This window comes from Physcomitrium patens, chromosome 2, assembly GCF_059467195.1.
Source record: "Physcomitrium patens ecotype Gransden chromosome 2, ASM5946719v1, whole genome shotgun sequence".
Lineage (NCBI taxonomy): Eukaryota > Viridiplantae > Streptophyta > Bryopsida > Funariales > Funariaceae > Physcomitrium > Physcomitrium patens.
Window position 1 is genome coordinate 25,507,446 of NC_143411.1, and position 17,767 is coordinate 25,525,212.

A 17,767-nucleotide genomic window follows, 5' to 3' on the forward strand; every position below is an offset into this window, starting at 1 on the left:
CATCATTGGTAAGTCTTCTAACTCTCTTCATTTTTTTTTATAAACAAATCTTTTTAAATTTATAGTCAAAGGATTATTAAAAGAAAAAAAGAAAAAAATTCATTATTAAGTAGAGAATGATTTGCTCTTAGGTTTTCATCAATCAATTTTTATGTATTTGTTATTTTATTTTAAAATCTTATAAGATACTATTAGAGAAGATTATTTTTAATCAATTAAATCCTTGTTTATTAAAACTATCTTCTCTAAATAATTTGTCAAAGGACTTCTTATCTCGATTTTTAAAAAATAATATAAAGGCTTTTTAGGTAACTATTGATGTATTAATTTGTTAAATTCTACCTACAAGATCTTTGCAAAATTATTATCTAGCGTTGAAATTATCTTCCATGGAAAATTAACTCTTTATTTACAATCAATATATACAAAATAAAAGTCTTAACCTATCAAATCCCGAAATGCCTCTTATTGTTCTAGCAACAAGATGGATATTCAAAGCATTCTAGTTAAGAAGTGCCTCTTTTTAGCACCTCACTAATTGTAGAGATAAACTTACACAATTCTTTAAAGGTATGTATAAATAGGTTTTTGATGAATAATAGATAACCAAATTTAATTTAAAACATTGCATATATTCAAAAATCTAGAAAAGAATATGCAATAACCAAGTATCTCTATAATAAATTGGAGATAAATTTCAATATTTCAAATTTTTAGATTGATTGTGGATTTTTTTTCTTTTAATAAATAAAAAATATATTTTTACAAGTCATTTCTGAATTTCAAGATTATAAAATTCACTTGCTTCTAAGAACATTTAAGTTGCAACTAAAAATTATTATATCATTTTTATATTTCACTCAACTCATATTTTGTAAGAAATGACATTGATTACACCAAAGAATGTACAACAAGAAAACACTCTATTCTAGGTAGAATATACATTAGACAGTTATATGTACCAAAGTACAATACATGATAAGAACTTTGTTGAAAGCCCAATCCATAATAGACACACAACGTGGACTTTACAGTGCCAAAATTCCAGTTTCCATTGTTTTCCAGGTGGGTTTTATAGATTAGGTGTCGAATCGCCCACAATTCCATGAGCATGATGAACTTGCACAAATAGATGCATTTGCAGCTTGCTTTGCGTACTTGGAGGAGAAGGAAGCAATTCAGGAAGCAATATCATGGAGCTGGCAAGTCTTGTAAGAAAAGCAAGAGTATTGGTATGTGCCCGTTTTTGAGCTCTTTACCTCTGAAGCTTGCATTGTCTTCATTTTCATGTGATGTCGTGAGTATGCATGAGGAGGTCCTTTGCCTCTCTTTACTGCATCGGAGTTCCGAATTGCAGCTCTCCTCTTGCCTTTGGGTTTTAGCTTCCATCATGTCTTGAACAGGAAGGTGGTGAATGGACAGGTGATCTGTTCGCAACGTTGCTTGTTCTGTAGAGCTTATGGCTGTGTGGCCATTTCTTGTTCTGTAAACCTAGAAACAGGACCTGCGAAGACAACACACAAATGAACAAGACGCTACCACGATGAAATCTAATTTGCTAGGCTTTCAAAAGACATGAAATTCGGTGCTACCTATTTCATGTTGATTCATCACCTTCAGTATCTGGGTTCGAACAAGACGACCAGGATAAGTGAAAGCCATAGCCATGTCTGTCGTTCTTACCCAGGGACTAGCAGTTCCTTCTTCCCATTGCCTTGTCACGGACCTCTTCTGTTCTGCAGTCTTTCTTTTTCACTGTTCGATTCTCAACTACCTTGGGATTCTTAGTTGCTAGCAAACGAGAAGTAGAAAGCCTACCGTCACCGCGAAGTAGGTTGAAGCTGTGGGCAGCAATAGCTCTTAGTGGCTATTTGTGGAGAAGCGTAGGCCAGGAGTGATGGAGCGAGGAAAGGCGTAGTCAAATCTCTTTAGCAGACTTCGCATAAGAATTCGCTAGCATAGTTAAAGTCTGCCCCTCTCTTCCCTCTTGCTCTGTCAAATATTTTGGGCAATCTTCTTGTGGAGTACTTTGTTTTCTCCATGTGCACCGTCGATCTCTTCTTTCCCATCCATTTGATGATACCGTAGTGGCGGTGAAGAAGCCAAAAGAAGATCATTCTTCCTGATGGTGCTCGAACGAAATTGTGCATTGCTATTGCTGGACGTTGTTACGACTTCTATTACGCTGGGATGACCTGGTTATGGTCTTTTGATTCTTCTTTCACGTGCGGCATTGCTTCTATGAAAGCTAAACTGGGTAATATATGTGGATACAGATGAAATAAAGGATACATACGAAATGACCAAACGATTGTGGTTTTCTCACTGCAAAGTCAGCACTGGTAGAGATTGAGGGATGACGGCGGTTTCATACTCACACTCTTTGGAAATAAACTGTGAAGTGACATCACCAAGAGTATAAAACCCCCTTAAAGTGAATTTCGCTTGCTGACAGCTTCGGCAACTGCAAGTTTTGCCACATGCCTGACCTCTTCGGCAGACAAAAATTCAAAGGATGCTGGAATATAAGACATAATCACTTCGGCAGATTTCGAGTTGAAGTTCACGAACGCTTATGGAATTTTATGACTCCAAGCTAAGAGTTCAGCGTCTTGAGAATGGCGATCGGCTCAGATAGTGTTGAGGTATACAAACTCATGCTCTCATCTATTGCATTCATTCTTACACGCAACCACCCTTACTCTTAGTTCTTTAGAACATAAATTTACGATACTAAAGAGCGACGCAGAATCCAGAGGAACCCATGATATAACTCTCCAACAGCAATCGTATCAAGTAAATAAACTGGAAGTGCAAGAAAAGAATCGTGCAGATCAAGAAGTGCTTATCATTCCCATGCTCCTAAGCTGCAACAAACTTGCATTTCCAGCTAAATTTACTGACAGAAATCACTACCGGGTTTCATCAAGACCAGAACCTGAGCGGAGGGATGCAGATGTTGCGGGGGAGGAGCATTCAGAAGGCGACGTGCGTGGCGCCGACCACGGTCAGATTTCGGAACTCTGAAGCGGGTTATATTCCATCTGGCTCCTGCAGACCAGGGAATGACTGAAGTGCACATGGATGAACACAACAATCCATTGGCGAGGAACAGTGAGCTCGTCGGAACTGTTTGATTGCAGCTGACCGACGTGGGTATTGTCCATGATCCATGCTTCTTCTGAGGAACTTCTGGGACATGGACATCTGCACACAGTCAACAGCGTTGGAGCCACAAATAGGAATGAATTGTTATTTGAGGAGCTTTCCCAAGCCAGGAAGCATTTTCAGCATCAGCTCAGTGAAGTATCTTTTGCAGTGACCCATCATTGTTTCATGCATAACAGGAGATAACACCGCCACAGTCAAGAGTTCTCAATCTACCTTTTGTTCAGTAGCCTCCAATTCTCTCTCTGGTGCCAGTTGTGGCGAAGAATGTTTCGTAGGGTAGTTCTGCTTTTGGATCTCATGACTTGAGGCGAACTAGAAACTTCTAAGAAATGTACAGAAGTGTGGGTTGTACAGGAGCAAGAGAGTGGCGATCCTGGAATTAGGTTTGTGTAAATTGTGCTTGGAGTGTGGTTAAGAATTTCATATTTTGTGGAGAGATGTAAGTCACGCGGAGAGGCGTTTTAGTGCGTACGAAGAGGAGTAGAACCCTCAAGTCCAATTCTAGGATCTCACAGAGTGGACGAAGGTGTTCATTTGATTCTTGCCTGCTGAGTTTTAGATGTGCCGGATGTGCCGGATCATTCTCCAATCTCCCATTTTTTACAATCATACGATTGATTGTTGAGACGATTGGAGAATGTGAAGGGTGCGAATGCAGAGCTAGCTTTGTATTGGAGTGTGTGGGTCCAATCTTGGTGATTCTAAAAGTGACCTAGTGAGAAGGAAAAAGTCGACGCAGCGCATTATTGAATTATTGGCGAGTTAGGGTTTCTCGGAGTTTGTTACTTCAATTGTATGGTGCAAGGCGACCACAGCAGATATCTGCTTACCCTGGTGGAGCGCATTCTTCTCCAAGCCTTCAGTATACGGGAAGGCATTGGAGGAAGACTGAAATGCTCTCCTCTACCGACATGGCTGATCCATCAAGTCGTGAAGTAAGCACCTCAGGCACGGCAGCTTACATAGAACACACCGTTAGTAGGCTTGATACTCTGGCTGGCATTGCCATCAAATATGGCGTTGAGGTACGCTCGACTTTCAAGAAATTTCTGTTGTTGCCACTTCGATTTCCAAATATTGAAATTTCCTCACTTATCTTTGTCCCTCTCTTGAGAAGGGCACCACGTTTTTTTTCAAACTAGCATCTGTTTTACAAGAATGTGATCTGTGTGTTCGTTATCATCAGTCGCCAGTAAGTTGAACTAATTCAGGATGTAGAGGTAGTATTCAAACTTAAAACCTGCTCTGTCAATAGTGTTGTTATTGTCTGGGTTGGAAATGAAGATCAACTGGCAGTGGACGTGACTCAGAGGCTTTGTTATACAGGTTGCAGAAATTAAGCGTTTCAATGGGCTCACCACAGACTTGCAAATGTTTGCACTTAAGACATTGCGGATACCAACACCAGGGAGACATCCACCTTCAGCTGCGTTCACCGGGCCCACTCAGTCGAGGTAATTGCTTGTTTGGTGTCGCGACTTGTAAATGGTTATACTGCAACAGAAAGATTGACTGGAACTAATCGGTCAAAAGAAACTTTTGGTATGATTGATTTCTTTGGCCATTTGAAACAAGTTCTATCAACTACGAGTTAAAGTTAGTCAAAGTTTTTAGGAAGGTCTTTATCTCGAGTATCTATCATCTCATAGAATGGCTAATGTTCTTGTGGTACGCTCAGTTAGTCTCTCGATCTTTCGTATCACGATATTGGTAAATCTACCTACGAATGACGAGAGTTCACCAGGTATTTTTAGAATTTTTCAAGGCAAGAAATTTGCTGATGTTGCCCTTCTAGTTGGTATTAATTGTAAGCATGGCGGTTCACAGATGCAAGGAAAAGTTTGCACCCAATGCTGGTCTGGATCGTGATGGCAGCCAGGATTTAAGTCTTCTAAGCACTGTTGAGCAGAAGGCAAAGAAGAAGGCATACGATACACCGACGATGGATGTGTTGAGGAATTATTATGATTTGCCTTCTACGTCAACAGGTGTGATGGACGGTTTAGAAATGGCCACTTTTAGTTCTGGCAACGAGACTGACCTGGACGATGAAGTATTTCTGCTCATGTTTCGCCCACCAAATGCCACTGATTCTCGGAGATACTCCACTGGGGATTACAGGCCTAACAGATGTGGCTACGTACGAGACTCGTGTAGGAACCTACTCGACTCCTGTTGGTCTGCTCATGCGCCTAAATTGACAGAGTCCACCCGCCTTCTGAAGCCTGGTAAAAACCTAGTAAGAGAAGGAGATTCACTTACCCAGGAAAGACCTATCAGAAGGCGAACTAGAGGTGAGTTAGGCAGTGATGATACAGCTGACGTCAATGAAAGACTCAATTACTCAAAGAGAGATTCTGCGACCAGACCAAAAGATTCCAACACTGTTTCTCCTTATGCACGTTTTGTAAATCCTTCAATTGATTGGCACAACGCTAATGAAGAGCCTTTTGGGTCAAGCAGCATCAAGACCATCAGGGCTGCTCTTGTGGGAGGGAAGGAGGTCGTTGAGGGTCTTCTCTCCAAGGTAATTCAAACATCAGGTCCGACTGCATCACAAGAAGGTGGCAGATCTTTATCCGAAAGGGTTCCCTCAACAGGATCATTCAGTGTATTGGAAGGTATTACATCAGTGTACCGTCAAGCAAAAGCTGCCTTAGATTAGATTGCTGCTAGGTGACTTGATCCTGTTGCCGGAAGGGGGTCTAATTTTCCAAATTTTGGAACCCCCAGCTTGCAAGCAAAGACTGAGTTATGTTTGCGGATACGAGGGAATCGTATTCAACTTCAGATTAGAGAGTGAGATCATTTCGAATTCTTTGGCGCAGATGTATCCCCTCAATGTAGAGAATAAGGTCCTCTGCGCTTTTTTCTTTTTGCTTGTAAATTTTACCGTTCACTTACACGATTTAGGCTGTAAGCTGTGAATCCGCTTCATTAGCTTACTAGTCTATTTGGTGGAACAATCATACAATAAACTGTTTAGCGGAATATTATGGAATAACCATATTTTGTGCATTTCACTTAATTGAATAGGAGGCTCTGAGGCTAGTAATTAGCGCCAGTCGCTTGTGTGGACCAACCCAAGGACACATTGATGTAAACAGAAAACCTTGAATCTTGAGTATTCCGTTCTGGAACCATACTCGTAGCTGAATGTGCACATCAGATGTAAATGTCATCTATGTTTTTCACTAGGACACTTGCGCCATCAACTTCATTCCATGCTTGGATTCCGCAAATCTGCAGATCAAGAGGTCATTTAATTATGCGTGGAGGAAAACCTTTCTTTTTTATAGTTCATGTCCAGTGGAAAAGTGGACTCCAGAAACATCCCTCGTTGTTTTCCTCGCATCTGAATTGATATTGTGAAGTATTATTTTTCTCATTTATTTATCCATCATCTGAATTGATATTGTGAAGTGTACCATTATGTGCAATAGCTGGGGTTTCTTGAACACATTGAAGGTTGAAAGGCTTTGTGAATCCCTCAGGAACATACCAGCAAAATCCAGAAATCCTTGTTATAACTGACATGAAGAGTAAGTTTTATGCTGGGTCCTCGATATGGTCAAAATTTCAACTCAAAGGAACCTGATTAACCAGGTTATATCCTGTATTTTTCATACCCAATTGGTGGCTAGCAGTTAGTTATATTTTTAGTTGTTATTAATACTTTTAAAACTAACTGGGTAAACATATTTTTAGCGTCAATTATTGAGAATTGCAACAAGGTGCTGTGGGCAAGTTCAACATACCTAAGGTCAATTATAAACTAGGTTTGGTTGAAAGATTTTTTTAATGTAGTGGAGACTTACCCACCTCATTGACATTAATGAGTGATACTTTTCAAGCTTTTGTCTTGTTTCATGGACCTTTTGGCTTACATTGGAAGTTGAGATGTTAATTTTTTTAATTGAAGATAAGATAGTATTATAGAATTGATATGTAAAAATAATTCTTCAAAGTTTTATTCAAGAAATTCAATATTTCTAGAATTTTAATATTTATTTTTAGAAATTAATTATAAATTGATAGATTCAAAATAAACTAGTAAAAAAAATGTTTTCTTTATTTTTATAATAAAATAATAAATAAAATAATATCTGAAATTTTGATTTAGAAAAGATTAAAAAAAAAACTTTGAGTAACAACTCAATCAACATTAAAATTACTATTTAAGTCCATAGCTTGGATCACTGAAAGTCTTGAAAATCTATGAGATTGTTCAAATCAACAGCAGAAATGACTTTGGTGTTGAAATAGAATAATTTAGAGTAGATTTTTACTTCAATTTTTTTTTTAATAATAAATAATATATATACGGTTATTTGATCTGATCTATATTGCAAGCTTTAATATGATGCAAAATAAGAATCAAGAGACGAAAAAGAACATTAAAGAAATAAAATTAGATTTTTTTTTGTAAAAATAATTAAACTGTATATATATATATATATATATATATATATATATTTAAATTTATAATGATAAGTTAAATGTAACTTCAAAATAAAAATTATGAAATGTATCAATTTAAATGATTAAAATGAGTAATTTTAGACAATGAGCATGTTAATGCATTGAACTGAAAAGGAATTGGAAGCAAAAGCTTGAAGCCATTAAAAAGAAATGAAATTTGGTAGAATACCAACATTCACCTACCTCTCATATATATATATATATATATATATATATATATACATAAATATAAAGATAGATAGCTTAAAATAAATTATTTATTTATAAATAAATAACCTTCTTTTCAAACAAACAAATAAATAAATAAATCTTTTTATAAGAGTCTAAATTACATTAAAAAAAACCAAAAAAATAAAAAGTTATAATATCTTAATTTTAAAATTACATATAAGAATCTACTATGATTTGGTAATGTATTGCAAAAGAAAATGTGTAAGAAAAAAGTAAATGTATAGAAGATGAATGCATGTTTGTCATCTCTTATAAAGAATGTTGGACTTGGCTTTAAAACATATGATAAAAATATATGTAAAATTAACATAATTAAATCCTTTGCAATTTTTTTCCAATGATATATTTTTATAGAAAAAAGTATAACATCAAAAAATAACATGTTATGTAAACCAATAAAGCTAAAATAGTAGATGGGTTAAAATTATTATTGAAAGAATGTATTATGTAGTATTAAAAAAAATCATGGAATAATATTTATTTTGAAGCCATTTTTTTTAAATTTATCATTGAAATCTTTAAAATAATGAAGAAATTTAAATTTAAAATTATTCTTTTTTATTCCTTTTTTATAAATTATTTATGTGTGGTTTTAAGTTGTTATTTTGAGACATTTTTAAACAAATCTACATTCTACATAGTTATTAAAATATAAATATTGGTCATCCGTAGAGTTTTCATAAAAGAATTAAAAAAATTAATTTTTAAGTGACTTTACTATTGAGAAATATATTAAAAATAACAATAAGGGATTTTAGAACAAAAAAATCTAGAAGTGCATTCGAAAAATTATCTTATACTCAATAAATTCTCAAAGTAACATAGAATTACTATAATGGTGAAACAAGTAATCTTAATCATACAGTTTTTTTTTGGATCTTAAAAACAAATTCTACTATTTTTATTTTTTAAAAAAAGAAAAAATACTAAAAGTGGGTTAAAAAACTCTTATCTACTTGTAAAATAAAAATAAGTAAAATGGCTATTATGCCTTAAATTAAGGAAGAATAAATTTTATTTTATTAATCGAAGGTTAGAGTTTTATAGAAGTAAAGACTTTTTGGCATGGTGTTACTAGAGATTGAAAGAAATTTTAAAATTATGGATTGATACAATTTAAAAGACGTATTTTGACCTAAGAAAAATTCTTAAAAAAAAAGTCTTTTATAATTTCATATTTGATATTTGAATTTTCGAAAATCTAATATTTTTCTGTTGATAATAAAAAAATCTGAAATATCCAAGAGAAGGTTGTCAAAGAAGATTTTTGCATGGAATAATTAAGAGAAGAGTAGGAAGCAAAGAATCACAGCCTTAAGTAAGTTATTTACAATTTCGTTTTAAAATAATATATTTTTTCATAATTCTAAAAAATATTTTAATATCCTATATTTAAATAAAAAAGTAAATACTTATATTACAGAATAAGTAGTAAAAACTCCAATATTCTTTACAATATTTATAAATTTAATTTTTCTTTTACAAACTAATAAATCAAATAAAAATCAGATAGAATGATAAAATCAAAAAACTTAGGATAAGAAAAATTAAAGTTATATAAATTTAAACATTTCTTATTTAAAGTTTTAAAATATTGTAAACGAAGAAAAATATCTGTATTATTTAGTACAAAAGATCTTTGGATGAAATAGAGTATGTAAAATATGTAGATGTAAAAGATCTTTAAGAATAGATTTAAAAGTGTTAGAATGAAAGCAATATTATTCTATAAAAAGCTTGAGAAGAAGGTATTGGAAACATAAAGTTGTGCACTCTTATATAATAATAGGTAACATATATCCAAGAATTGTAAATTAATACATAGTCACAAGGTATATTTAGAAATACTTGTAGGTTTAATTTATGCCTATGAAGTTTTAATAATATTTTGTAAAAAAAAATATTATTAAAATGAAAGAATATATAAAAATAGAAATAAAATAAGATAACTCCTTGAATTCATTAGTTTTGATTTTTTTTAGATATAATAATTTCTTGATATTAAAAATATTATCACAAATAAAATTAATTAAGTAATTAAATTCAATTTGAAAATCAGCAATATTAAAATAATTTTGAAACAAATATGAATGGTGTTCAAGTTCTACATTGCTTTGATGTTTCTAAAGATAGGAATAGCCTATTCTTTGTTTTTAAACGATTAAATTCCTATACTGATTTTTTTAATCTGATCACATTGTTGGAGACATGAATTCATATTAATTGGTTAAAAGATAACTAACATATTTACAATTCACAATAAACATAAATATGCTTCTCTAATAACTTCTCCAATCAAATGGTTCTTTTTAAAATTATATTTGTGGCTACATAAACATTAAAGGATATTTATAGAGTTAGAACGCTTCTCCAATGTTTTGCAAAAAGATTATTTTATGCCTTGATTACATCTACTCAAATTTACTTGGTTCTATTTATTTAATTGGCAAAAATGTTATTAATATAGTAAGGAGGAAGAAAAGAGAATGAAGAAGAAAAAGAAAGAAGAATACTATTTTGCAAAATTATAACAATTAAACAACAAATAGCTTGTAGAACATTTACAAGACTATTTTCCAAAATGAAGATGGTTTTTATATTTTTCATGATTTTTTTAATATGTTTTTTATGTTTTATTTTTTTATTTTTTTATTATTATGTTTAACATTAATATGGCTCACTTTTATTGTTATACATTAGTAGAGTGAGTCAAATCAATGTTGTAAGATTGTGTTACTGAAAGATTTATTGTAATATTTTCAAAATTTTAACAATTGCTTGAGGAAAAGAAAAAAGAAAAAATGATCAGCTAAATTAGTATTGCTAAATTCTTCCATGATAAAGATTGTCTACAATTCTTATAAATTAGGGAGCAACAATTAAAAAATATTTGTAGGATGTATTATACAATTATGTGTTGTAGAAATTCTCATCTTATTTTCTACTATAGCTAATTTTGCAATGAACATGCTTGACTTAGTTGATCAAATCCACATATACACTACTTGCAAGAAAATGACTAAAAAAACAAACAAACCAGTGGAAATAAGAAATAACAAATTATTTGCTCCATATTGACCTCATGCAACCAAAAAAATGACATACTGGTATGAAAAACAAATTGGTAGTTCAAATCCCAACAGTGAAGCCCCCAATCTTTGAATGTTCATAAGATAGAATATGATTCCAAAATTAATAAAAATAAATTAAATCAATCAATCAATCAATAAAACTAATACACTCTTGTGATTCCTCATATGAAATACAACAAATTCCTCAGTGACCCACATTGTTTTTCTACTCCGAGAAACAGAGTTCCTTGCTTCTTTTTTAATTTTTTAATTTTTTAGAGTTTCGTGCCGAATATTGTGTGTGTGTGAGGGAGTGAGCAGTGCCGTTGGTTTGTTGGGGTCCTGTTTTGTTGCCCTCGGAGAAACACCCATCGCGGCATTTTCTGCACACAGGATGCCAATTTCTTCACAACAGTTTTCACTTGTTGAATGCAGCTCACCTTCTTCTCGTAGATTAGGTTTCTGAGAAGTGTTTCTCGGTGTTGTAACGAAGCGTTGAGGTGTCTGTGTGATCTTACCTCCGGACTCCCGCGCTATCTGGCAACTTGGCTCCCATGATCGCTTCTCATGACTTCGGTGTTTTAGAAAGATTTTGGTTTAATTGTTGTTTTCCTGTGAGGGGATTCACAGGACTTCTCTGTTCGTGATTTCCCATTCTGGATTTTCGCTAGCTGGGCTCGGTAGTAATCCGGGGTTTTGTAATTAGCGTTGAGTTCGAATTTCAGGAATCGAGCAACATCGTTGTGCATTCTTAGCTGGTTCCTCTGACGCGCATTTTTTTTCCAGTTCGTCGCATCTGATTGAGCTGTACACGGGCTACGAAATAGGCACTATGTCCACGAAGCTCCATTGTTCTCTCATTCGGTGTCGATCGCAAGTAGGTCTCTGCTAGGTCAGAATCACGACCCTGTCAACGCTAATCTCCCCGTTCTCCTGTCCTCACATTACCCCACGCCATTGTTGTACCATTTCCCTACCTATCGTTCCTGAAATCTAAAAGCTGGACGGAACTTACTATCTAATACATATACTCGAATTCTGCTCACCCCGTGAAACGTAATTAGCATTGGAAAAAGCACAATGGCGGTAAATCCAGACACAATACAACAGAATTTGGAAACGTGATTCCTTCACCTTGCAAATTTTAAAGTATCAAATTAACTGGATATCCAGTCAATCAACGACGTGGGAGTGAATCCAAGTACTGGACTAAATGTGAGGTGACGTCTCAGAAGAGAAGAATTCAGCGTTATCTGGATAATGTGCTGTGCAAACTCATTTCAAAACAAAATCTTCGATGTGAGTTTAACTTATTCCCTACGTGTTCAATCATTTATCAATTCCGGATCATTAATTATGAGATAATGGTTGTTCGTTTTATTCCATCTGCAGGTTCTCTTCTCTGTGATTGACAATGTTGATCCACTTCTGGAAAGATCTCTGCTGGGGATGTTGAGATTTGAACGGATGTTTCGTGTAAGCAAAGTACACGCGCCTCGGCAGATGCCAAAATGTCATTTCAAAAAATAATTTAATTTCATGCTTTTAGGTTTTGACATCCAGACAGGAGATATTTCACCAGGAGATTTACTTTTCTTTTCAAGTTCCTATGAAGGTGACAACCACATTGTGATGATCCATGGCTGCTGATTGGCATGCCCGCGATTGCTCTTCTTCCTATGGATTTTCTTGCAGGCGGTTCCGGTGAAGCCATTGCGATTTGCTGCTAGAGCGTCACGCAATACCCAGGTGGAGTATATTCGCGGTGAGCAATATCCAAGGCCATGTGGTCGCCACACACCCCGTGGATGGAATTTGGATTTTAGCTCTTGGATGGGACGCATCCACGGCCTTGCGTCGCTGGCCCTCTCCTTTTTGCCAGCTTGGGGTTGCTTTGCTTGCACCTTCCATCGTTAAGTCTTTTCTCAGTCCATCTATATTCCTATTCCGTCTTGCAATCGCCACCCACTGTGGTTCTCTGTTTATAATTCCCTGACGGAAGTTATGTGTTGAGCTCGTTCACAGGTTAAGTGGGAGAGCGTGTGTGTGCGAGGTTCTGGATTAGGCTGAGCGGTTTTCGTGGAGAGTAGGGAGTGAGGTATGGCGATGGTGGTGGACGTAGGAGCGCTGGCTACGACTGCTGCCGCTGCCGTCGTGTGCAAGTGCAAGTATGGGGTCTCATCGTCGACTTCGTGCGCGCCATCCTTGGTGGGAATGGGAGCAGGGCATACGTTGCCAGTATCTCGTGGGCTTAGGAGGGTGAACATGACTGCCAAGCGATTTGAGCCCGTTGGGTTTCAGGCACGGTCGTCTGGTTCGATTGGAATTGTTGCCGAAGTTCAGGAGGCTGCTAGTCCAGGTTGGTGATGCTTTCGGAATTGGATAAGGTGTAGTAGTGAATTACTGTTTTGACTCATATTTCTGTGTTGTTGGATTGTGGTGATGTTGAGTGGAATTGGATAGTTTCATTGTGGGGTGGGTTTAGGGTTATGGAGGATGCAATTGGGCAATCTAGTTGCTACCATGTTGTACCTTAGAGTGCGTGATGGGTATTGCACCGTGTGTTATTTGTCGAAGTGGATGGTAGCCAACGTGATTGATTTTGTGTGTTTCCAGTATTCGAATCACCTGCCAAAGGCTCAAGTGATGACACCATTCAGCAGTTTCTGAAGAGGGACTATAAATATGGATTCGTGAGTGACATAGAGTCGGTTTCGATTCCCAAGGGTTTGTCGGAGGAGACAGTTAGATTGATTTCAGCGAAGAAAAACGAGCCCGAATGGATGCTGAATTTTCGGTTAAATGCTTTTAAGCAGTGGCAGAAAATGAAGGAGCCTACATGGTCTGATAACAAGTATCCCCAGATCGACTTTCAAGACGTCTGCTATTACACAGAGCCGAAGAAGAAGGAAACAAAACAGAGTCTTGATGAGGTGGACCCCGACCTTCTTGAGACTTTCGCCAAGTTAGGAATTCCGCTGAGCGAGCAAAAACGTCTTGCCAATGTGGCTGTGGATGCCGTGTTCGATAGTGTTTCTATTGCCACCACTCACAGGAAGACCCTCATGGCCGCGGGAGTAATTTTTTGCTCCATCTCGGAAGCTATTCGGGAGTATCCAGATCTTGTGAAGAAATACCTTGGAAAAGTGGTTCCTGTGGCCGACAACTACTACGCCGCATTGAATTCTGCAGTGTTCAGTGATGGCTCCTTCTGCTATGTTCCGAAGGACACGGTCTCCCCGATGGAAATCTCTACATATTTCAGGATCAACGCCATGGAAACTGGACAATTCGAGAGGACTCTCATCGTTTGCGATGAAAATGCATATGTGAGCTACTTGGAGGGGTGTACTGCCCCTGCATATGACAAGAACCAGCTACATGCCGCAGTAGTGGAGCTGTACTGTGCATCTGGTGCAGAAATCAAGTATTCTACTGTGCAGAATTGGTATGCAGGTGACTCGGAGGGCAAGGGAGGGATTTATAATTTTGTCACAAAGCGAGGGTTGTGCGATGGAGCGAGGTCTAAAATTTCATGGACGCAAGTGGAGACAGGATCAGCTATTACATGGAAATACCCCAGTGTTGTGTTGAAGGGTGATAATTCCATTGGGGAATTTTACTCAGTTGCTTTGACTAACAATAAGCAACAGGCTGACACGGGTACTAAGATGATTCACGTCGGCAAGAACACGCGGAGTCGGATTGTGTCAAAGGGTATTTCGGCAGGGAACTCGGTCAATTGCTACAGAGGCCTTGTCCAGGTATGTTTGGAAGTTTTTTCAATTTGCACTGCATGTTGTGCAAGATTTTGAGTTAATATTGAGAAATTTCTTTTGGAATATATTCTGCAGAATAGTTGGAAGGTCTACACATCTAGTTATTAGCATGATATGGTGGCCTTTTGAACTCGAATTATTTCAACCTCCTACAAAAGTTTCCATGTGGTTTCCGTACTGCCAGAATAGTTTCCTTTGTGTCAAAGCACTTGAATATCTAATTGTAATGTAGTTGATATGGAATGTCTGGATTTAGGGTGGACAGGTGTTTGGCAAGTTCTATGATTACTTGTCTTTAACAAAAACAAGGCAACGGTGTAGGTCGTAAATTATGTTGCCTTAACTTTTTTCCTCCTTCATACAGGTTCAACCCTCAGCTCATAATGCCAGAAATTTCTCACAATGTGATTCTATGCTTATTGGAGATCAAGCTGGAGCTAATACTTATCCATATATTACAGTGAGTGTCTGCACTGTTGTGTTTATGACATCTTTGTATGTTTTTATACATACAGGAATTAATGTTTAACATTCTAGTAGATTGTATGCATCAAAATTGCCTGAACCATCTATCTACACTATCAATTTTCATTTTATTATTTGTTGAATATTTTTGTCATGCAATGTAATTATGGTGACCGAAGTTAATGTGGCTTTTCTATCAAATTTAGGTGAAAGACCCATCTGCCAGAGTGGAGCATGAAGCTAGTACTTCAAAAATTGGTGAAGATCAGCTGTTCTATTTTCAACAGAGAGGAATTGATGCAGAAAAAGCTGTGGCTGCCATTATTGGAGGGTTCTGCAGGGAAGTCTTCAAGGAGCTTCCTCTTGAATTTGCTGCTGAGGTCAATCAATTGATGAGCTTGAAGTTGGAGGGAAGCGTTGGTTAAGTTTGTACACTAGGTATTCTGAAAACATGTATACAACGTAGTTTGTTATGTAGCTGGAGAGTCCCTCGGTCCTACTTATCAAGGAGTCTCCTGCTCTGCTGACGACCCAAGTCCTGGTCCGAGTCCGTGTATTTTAACATGGCTAGATTCAGGTTTTATTAATGTCGACAGTGGAGTAAATTGATTGCGGAGAGGTATTGAAAGGTTGTGCAGCTGCGCAATGTACAAATGAAACCTTGCATTCATGCTTTAGCTTTTGGGTTTCACAACATCAATGATACTGAGATTGTATTGCCTTATTTCCAGTTGACATGAATTAATGCATTTAAGTAATCTGCTATTAAAACATGTACGCTATTTGTAAATATGCATTTTTCTTCTACACTTCCGTTTGACTTCGATGATCTGCTTTATCACATTCTCAAAATCTGTACTCATTTTGTATGGCAGGCTTTTTAATTGACTAAATAGTTTTTAGACTTGTTGGAAACTTCCCATTATCTCCAATGTTTCAATGCATGAAGCTTATTAATATCTTTAATCTTAATTCAATACTTGGAATTAAATATAATTTAAATCATCCAAGTAGTAATTTGTATTCCTTAATATACAATCATAAATCATATTGTGAATATAGTGAGATATTGGTGTAGCAAATGTGATTCAAGTATTGAAGATTTTATTTATTTTGTTATTCATTTAAGAAATAATTTCAAAAATAAAAAATATTAATTAAATGAAATTTATTTTTTGTTTTAATTACTAAAAATTTATATTATTAAATACACAAAATATTTAATTCATTCAATATGGATTGTGATTTTATTGTAAAGCGAGGTATGAGAAACTTTTTGTCTTAATTAAACAATCCCAAGTTTTTTAATCATTAATAAATGTTACCTTTTAGAAAATTATCTAGAAATGAAATTTGGATAGAGAATTTTGTCCTTACTACCTCCAAGCTTAATTGTAGTTGAAAGATAGCATACAAAAAAAAAATTTAATTTTGTGGATATGTTTTAAATTTTTAGAAAAAAAACCAAGAAATAGAGACTATAGTATTTGTAAGAGTATTATAGTGATTCAAATTATAAGTTTGATTCTTGAGACAAGAAACGATGCTACTTTCTTTTCTTTCCTATTTTACACCAATTATTGTTTTTTTATGTTTTTTTTATACAAAATATTTTAACCATGATAGGTTATTTATAGATTGTAAACCTACAAGGTGAGCAATTATTGTAGAGGAGTATAAAATTTCCCAAATTTACGGATTAGATAAACATCTAATATTTATACACACACACACACAAAGATATATATATATATATATATATATATATATTCACATAAAGAAAATTCATTTATACAATGATTTGAGAATTGAATATAATTCCAAAATACAATAGATCAAAAGATAAATATTTTAATTTCTTGAAAGATTTGTTAAATAACTTTAACTCTTTGTACTTTATTTTAGAAAGAATTGGTTGTCATTGTATTATCAAAACACATTGTACTTAAAACCATTCTTGAAAGTATTTAGAATAAAATTTGCATCCCTTTGGCATTCAATTGTGTTGTCTTTATTTATTGTTTAAAATGAGTGTTATTTTTTTTTAGAGGTATAAATATTTTATAAAACTACTCTTAATAACAAAGATAGTATCTTCAAAAATATATGTAAAACTTACATCATTCTCAATTCATTATTTTATTTGATAAATAATTTTATAAAAAATATTTACAATAAATGATAAGAATGTGTAATTTTTTAAAAATAATAAATGATAAAGTATAAATACAAAAAAGTAGGTACCATTTCAATACTTTTATGCATCTTATATTGTCAAAGTACAATGAACACTTCAAAAAGTTGCTTCCATTCATAAAAATATTTTTTTAATGTCAAAAATCAAAGCCCACAAATTTCTTAAAATTAATGTTTGAAATGATTTTTTTGGAGTAAATTGATTTTGCTAATATCAATAGATATTATTGGGAGTAACAGTAATAATATTGTTTTAGTCAAAATTTACCAATAATTATTAAGAGCATTTTATATCTATCAACCATGAACTCTACATTTATTGAAGATTTTATCTTATAATGTGAGGGGTCTTAATGACCCTCTCAAAGTCTC

The 17,767-nt window shown here is 34.9% G+C and overlaps 3 protein-coding genes and 1 long non-coding RNA gene across 13 annotated transcripts; 3 read left to right on the forward strand and 1 right to left on the reverse strand.

The window, feature by feature from the left end:
* Positions 1-1,041: 1,041 nt before the first annotated feature.
* Positions 1,042-6,176, forward strand: LOC112273216 (uncharacterized). 9 transcript variants are annotated; one of them, XM_090248403.1, is made up of 6 exons: positions 1,042-1,232; positions 2,277-2,645; positions 2,957-4,196; positions 4,498-4,625; positions 4,999-5,465; positions 5,635-6,176. In XM_090248403.1, the coding sequence occupies exons 3-6, from the start codon at positions 4,065-4,067 to the stop codon at positions 5,700-5,702; spliced, it is 795 nt and encodes a 264-aa protein (XP_090104529.1). In that variant the 5' UTR covers positions 1,042-1,232; positions 2,277-2,645; positions 2,957-4,064; the 3' UTR covers positions 5,703-6,176. The 9 variants fall into 9 exon arrangements, with proteins under 9 accessions (XP_090104529.1, XP_090104524.1, XP_090104523.1 ...); XM_024501714.3 differs by lacking the exon at positions 1,042-1,232 and having other exon boundaries at positions 1,980-2,645; positions 2,891-4,196; XM_090248398.1 differs by having other exon boundaries at positions 1,045-1,422; positions 2,277-4,196; positions 4,999-6,176.
* Positions 1,043-1,821, reverse strand: LOC149989808 (uncharacterized). Its single transcript, XR_016501858.1, has 2 exons — positions 1,684-1,821; positions 1,043-1,504 (listed from the first exon to the last, which is right to left on the reverse strand). It is a non-coding gene; the product is annotated as an uncharacterized LOC149989808 (long non-coding RNA).
* Positions 6,177-11,331: 5,155 nt separating the features above from the next.
* Positions 11,332-13,121, forward strand: LOC112273231 (uncharacterized). Of its 2 annotated transcripts, none has more exons than XM_073531541.2 (4): positions 11,332-12,254; positions 12,348-12,431; positions 12,651-12,720; positions 12,981-13,121. In XM_073531541.2, the coding sequence occupies exons 1-4, from the start codon at positions 12,216-12,218 to the stop codon at positions 12,983-12,985; spliced, it is 198 nt and encodes a 65-aa protein (XP_073387642.1). In that variant the 5' UTR covers positions 11,332-12,215; the 3' UTR covers positions 12,986-13,121. The 2 variants fall into 2 exon arrangements, with proteins under 2 accessions (XP_073387642.1, XP_024357493.2); XM_024501725.3 differs by having other exon boundaries at positions 12,651-12,843; positions 12,981-13,105.
* Positions 12,912-15,923, forward strand: LOC112273207 (uncharacterized). The gene is made up of 4 exons (XM_024501686.3): positions 12,912-13,314; positions 13,572-14,719; positions 15,099-15,194; positions 15,406-15,923. Exons 1-4 carry the CDS (start codon positions 13,056-13,058, stop codon positions 15,622-15,624), a joined length of 1,722 nt encoding a protein of 573 aa, XP_024357454.1. The 5' UTR covers positions 12,912-13,055; the 3' UTR covers positions 15,625-15,923.
* Positions 15,924-17,767: the final 1,844 nt, after the last annotated feature.

What these genes read in the sequence shown, in the direction of transcription:
- LOC112273216 (XM_090248398.1), top strand. Translation starts at nt 4,065, where the DNA reads ATGCTCTCCTCTACCGACATGGCTGATCCATCAAGTCGTGAAGTAAGC. An exon ending in CCATCAAATATGGCGTTGAG is followed by an intron (nt 4,197 to 4,497) that starts GTACGCTCGACT and finishes TTTGTTATACAG; the next exon opens with GTTGCAGAAATTAAGCGTTT. An exon ending in ACCGGGCCCACTCAGTCGAG is followed by an intron (nt 4,626 to 4,998) that starts GTAATTGCTTGT and finishes GGCGGTTCACAG; the next exon opens with ATGCAAGGAAAAGTTTGCAC.
- LOC112273231 (XM_024501725.3), top strand. Translation starts at nt 12,216, where the DNA reads ATGTGCTGTGCAAACTCATTTCAAAACAAAATCTTCGAT. An exon ending in TTCAAAACAAAATCTTCGAT is followed by an intron (nt 12,255 to 12,347) that starts GTGAGTTTAACT and finishes TTCCATCTGCAG; the next exon opens with GTTCTCTTCTCTGTGATTGA. An exon ending in GATTTGAACGGATGTTTCGT is followed by an intron (nt 12,432 to 12,650) that starts GTAAGCAAAGTA and finishes ATTTTCTTGCAG; the next exon opens with GCGGTTCCGGTGAAGCCATT.
- LOC112273207 (XM_024501686.3), top strand. Translation starts at nt 13,056, where the DNA reads ATGGCGATGGTGGTGGACGTAGGAGCGCTGGCTACGACTGCTGCCGCT. An exon ending in GCTACAGAGGCCTTGTCCAG is followed by an intron (nt 14,720 to 15,098) that starts GTATGTTTGGAA and finishes TCCTTCATACAG; the next exon opens with GTTCAACCCTCAGCTCATAA. An exon ending in ATACTTATCCATATATTACA is followed by an intron (nt 15,195 to 15,405) that starts GTGAGTGTCTGC and finishes TATCAAATTTAG; the next exon opens with GTGAAAGACCCATCTGCCAG.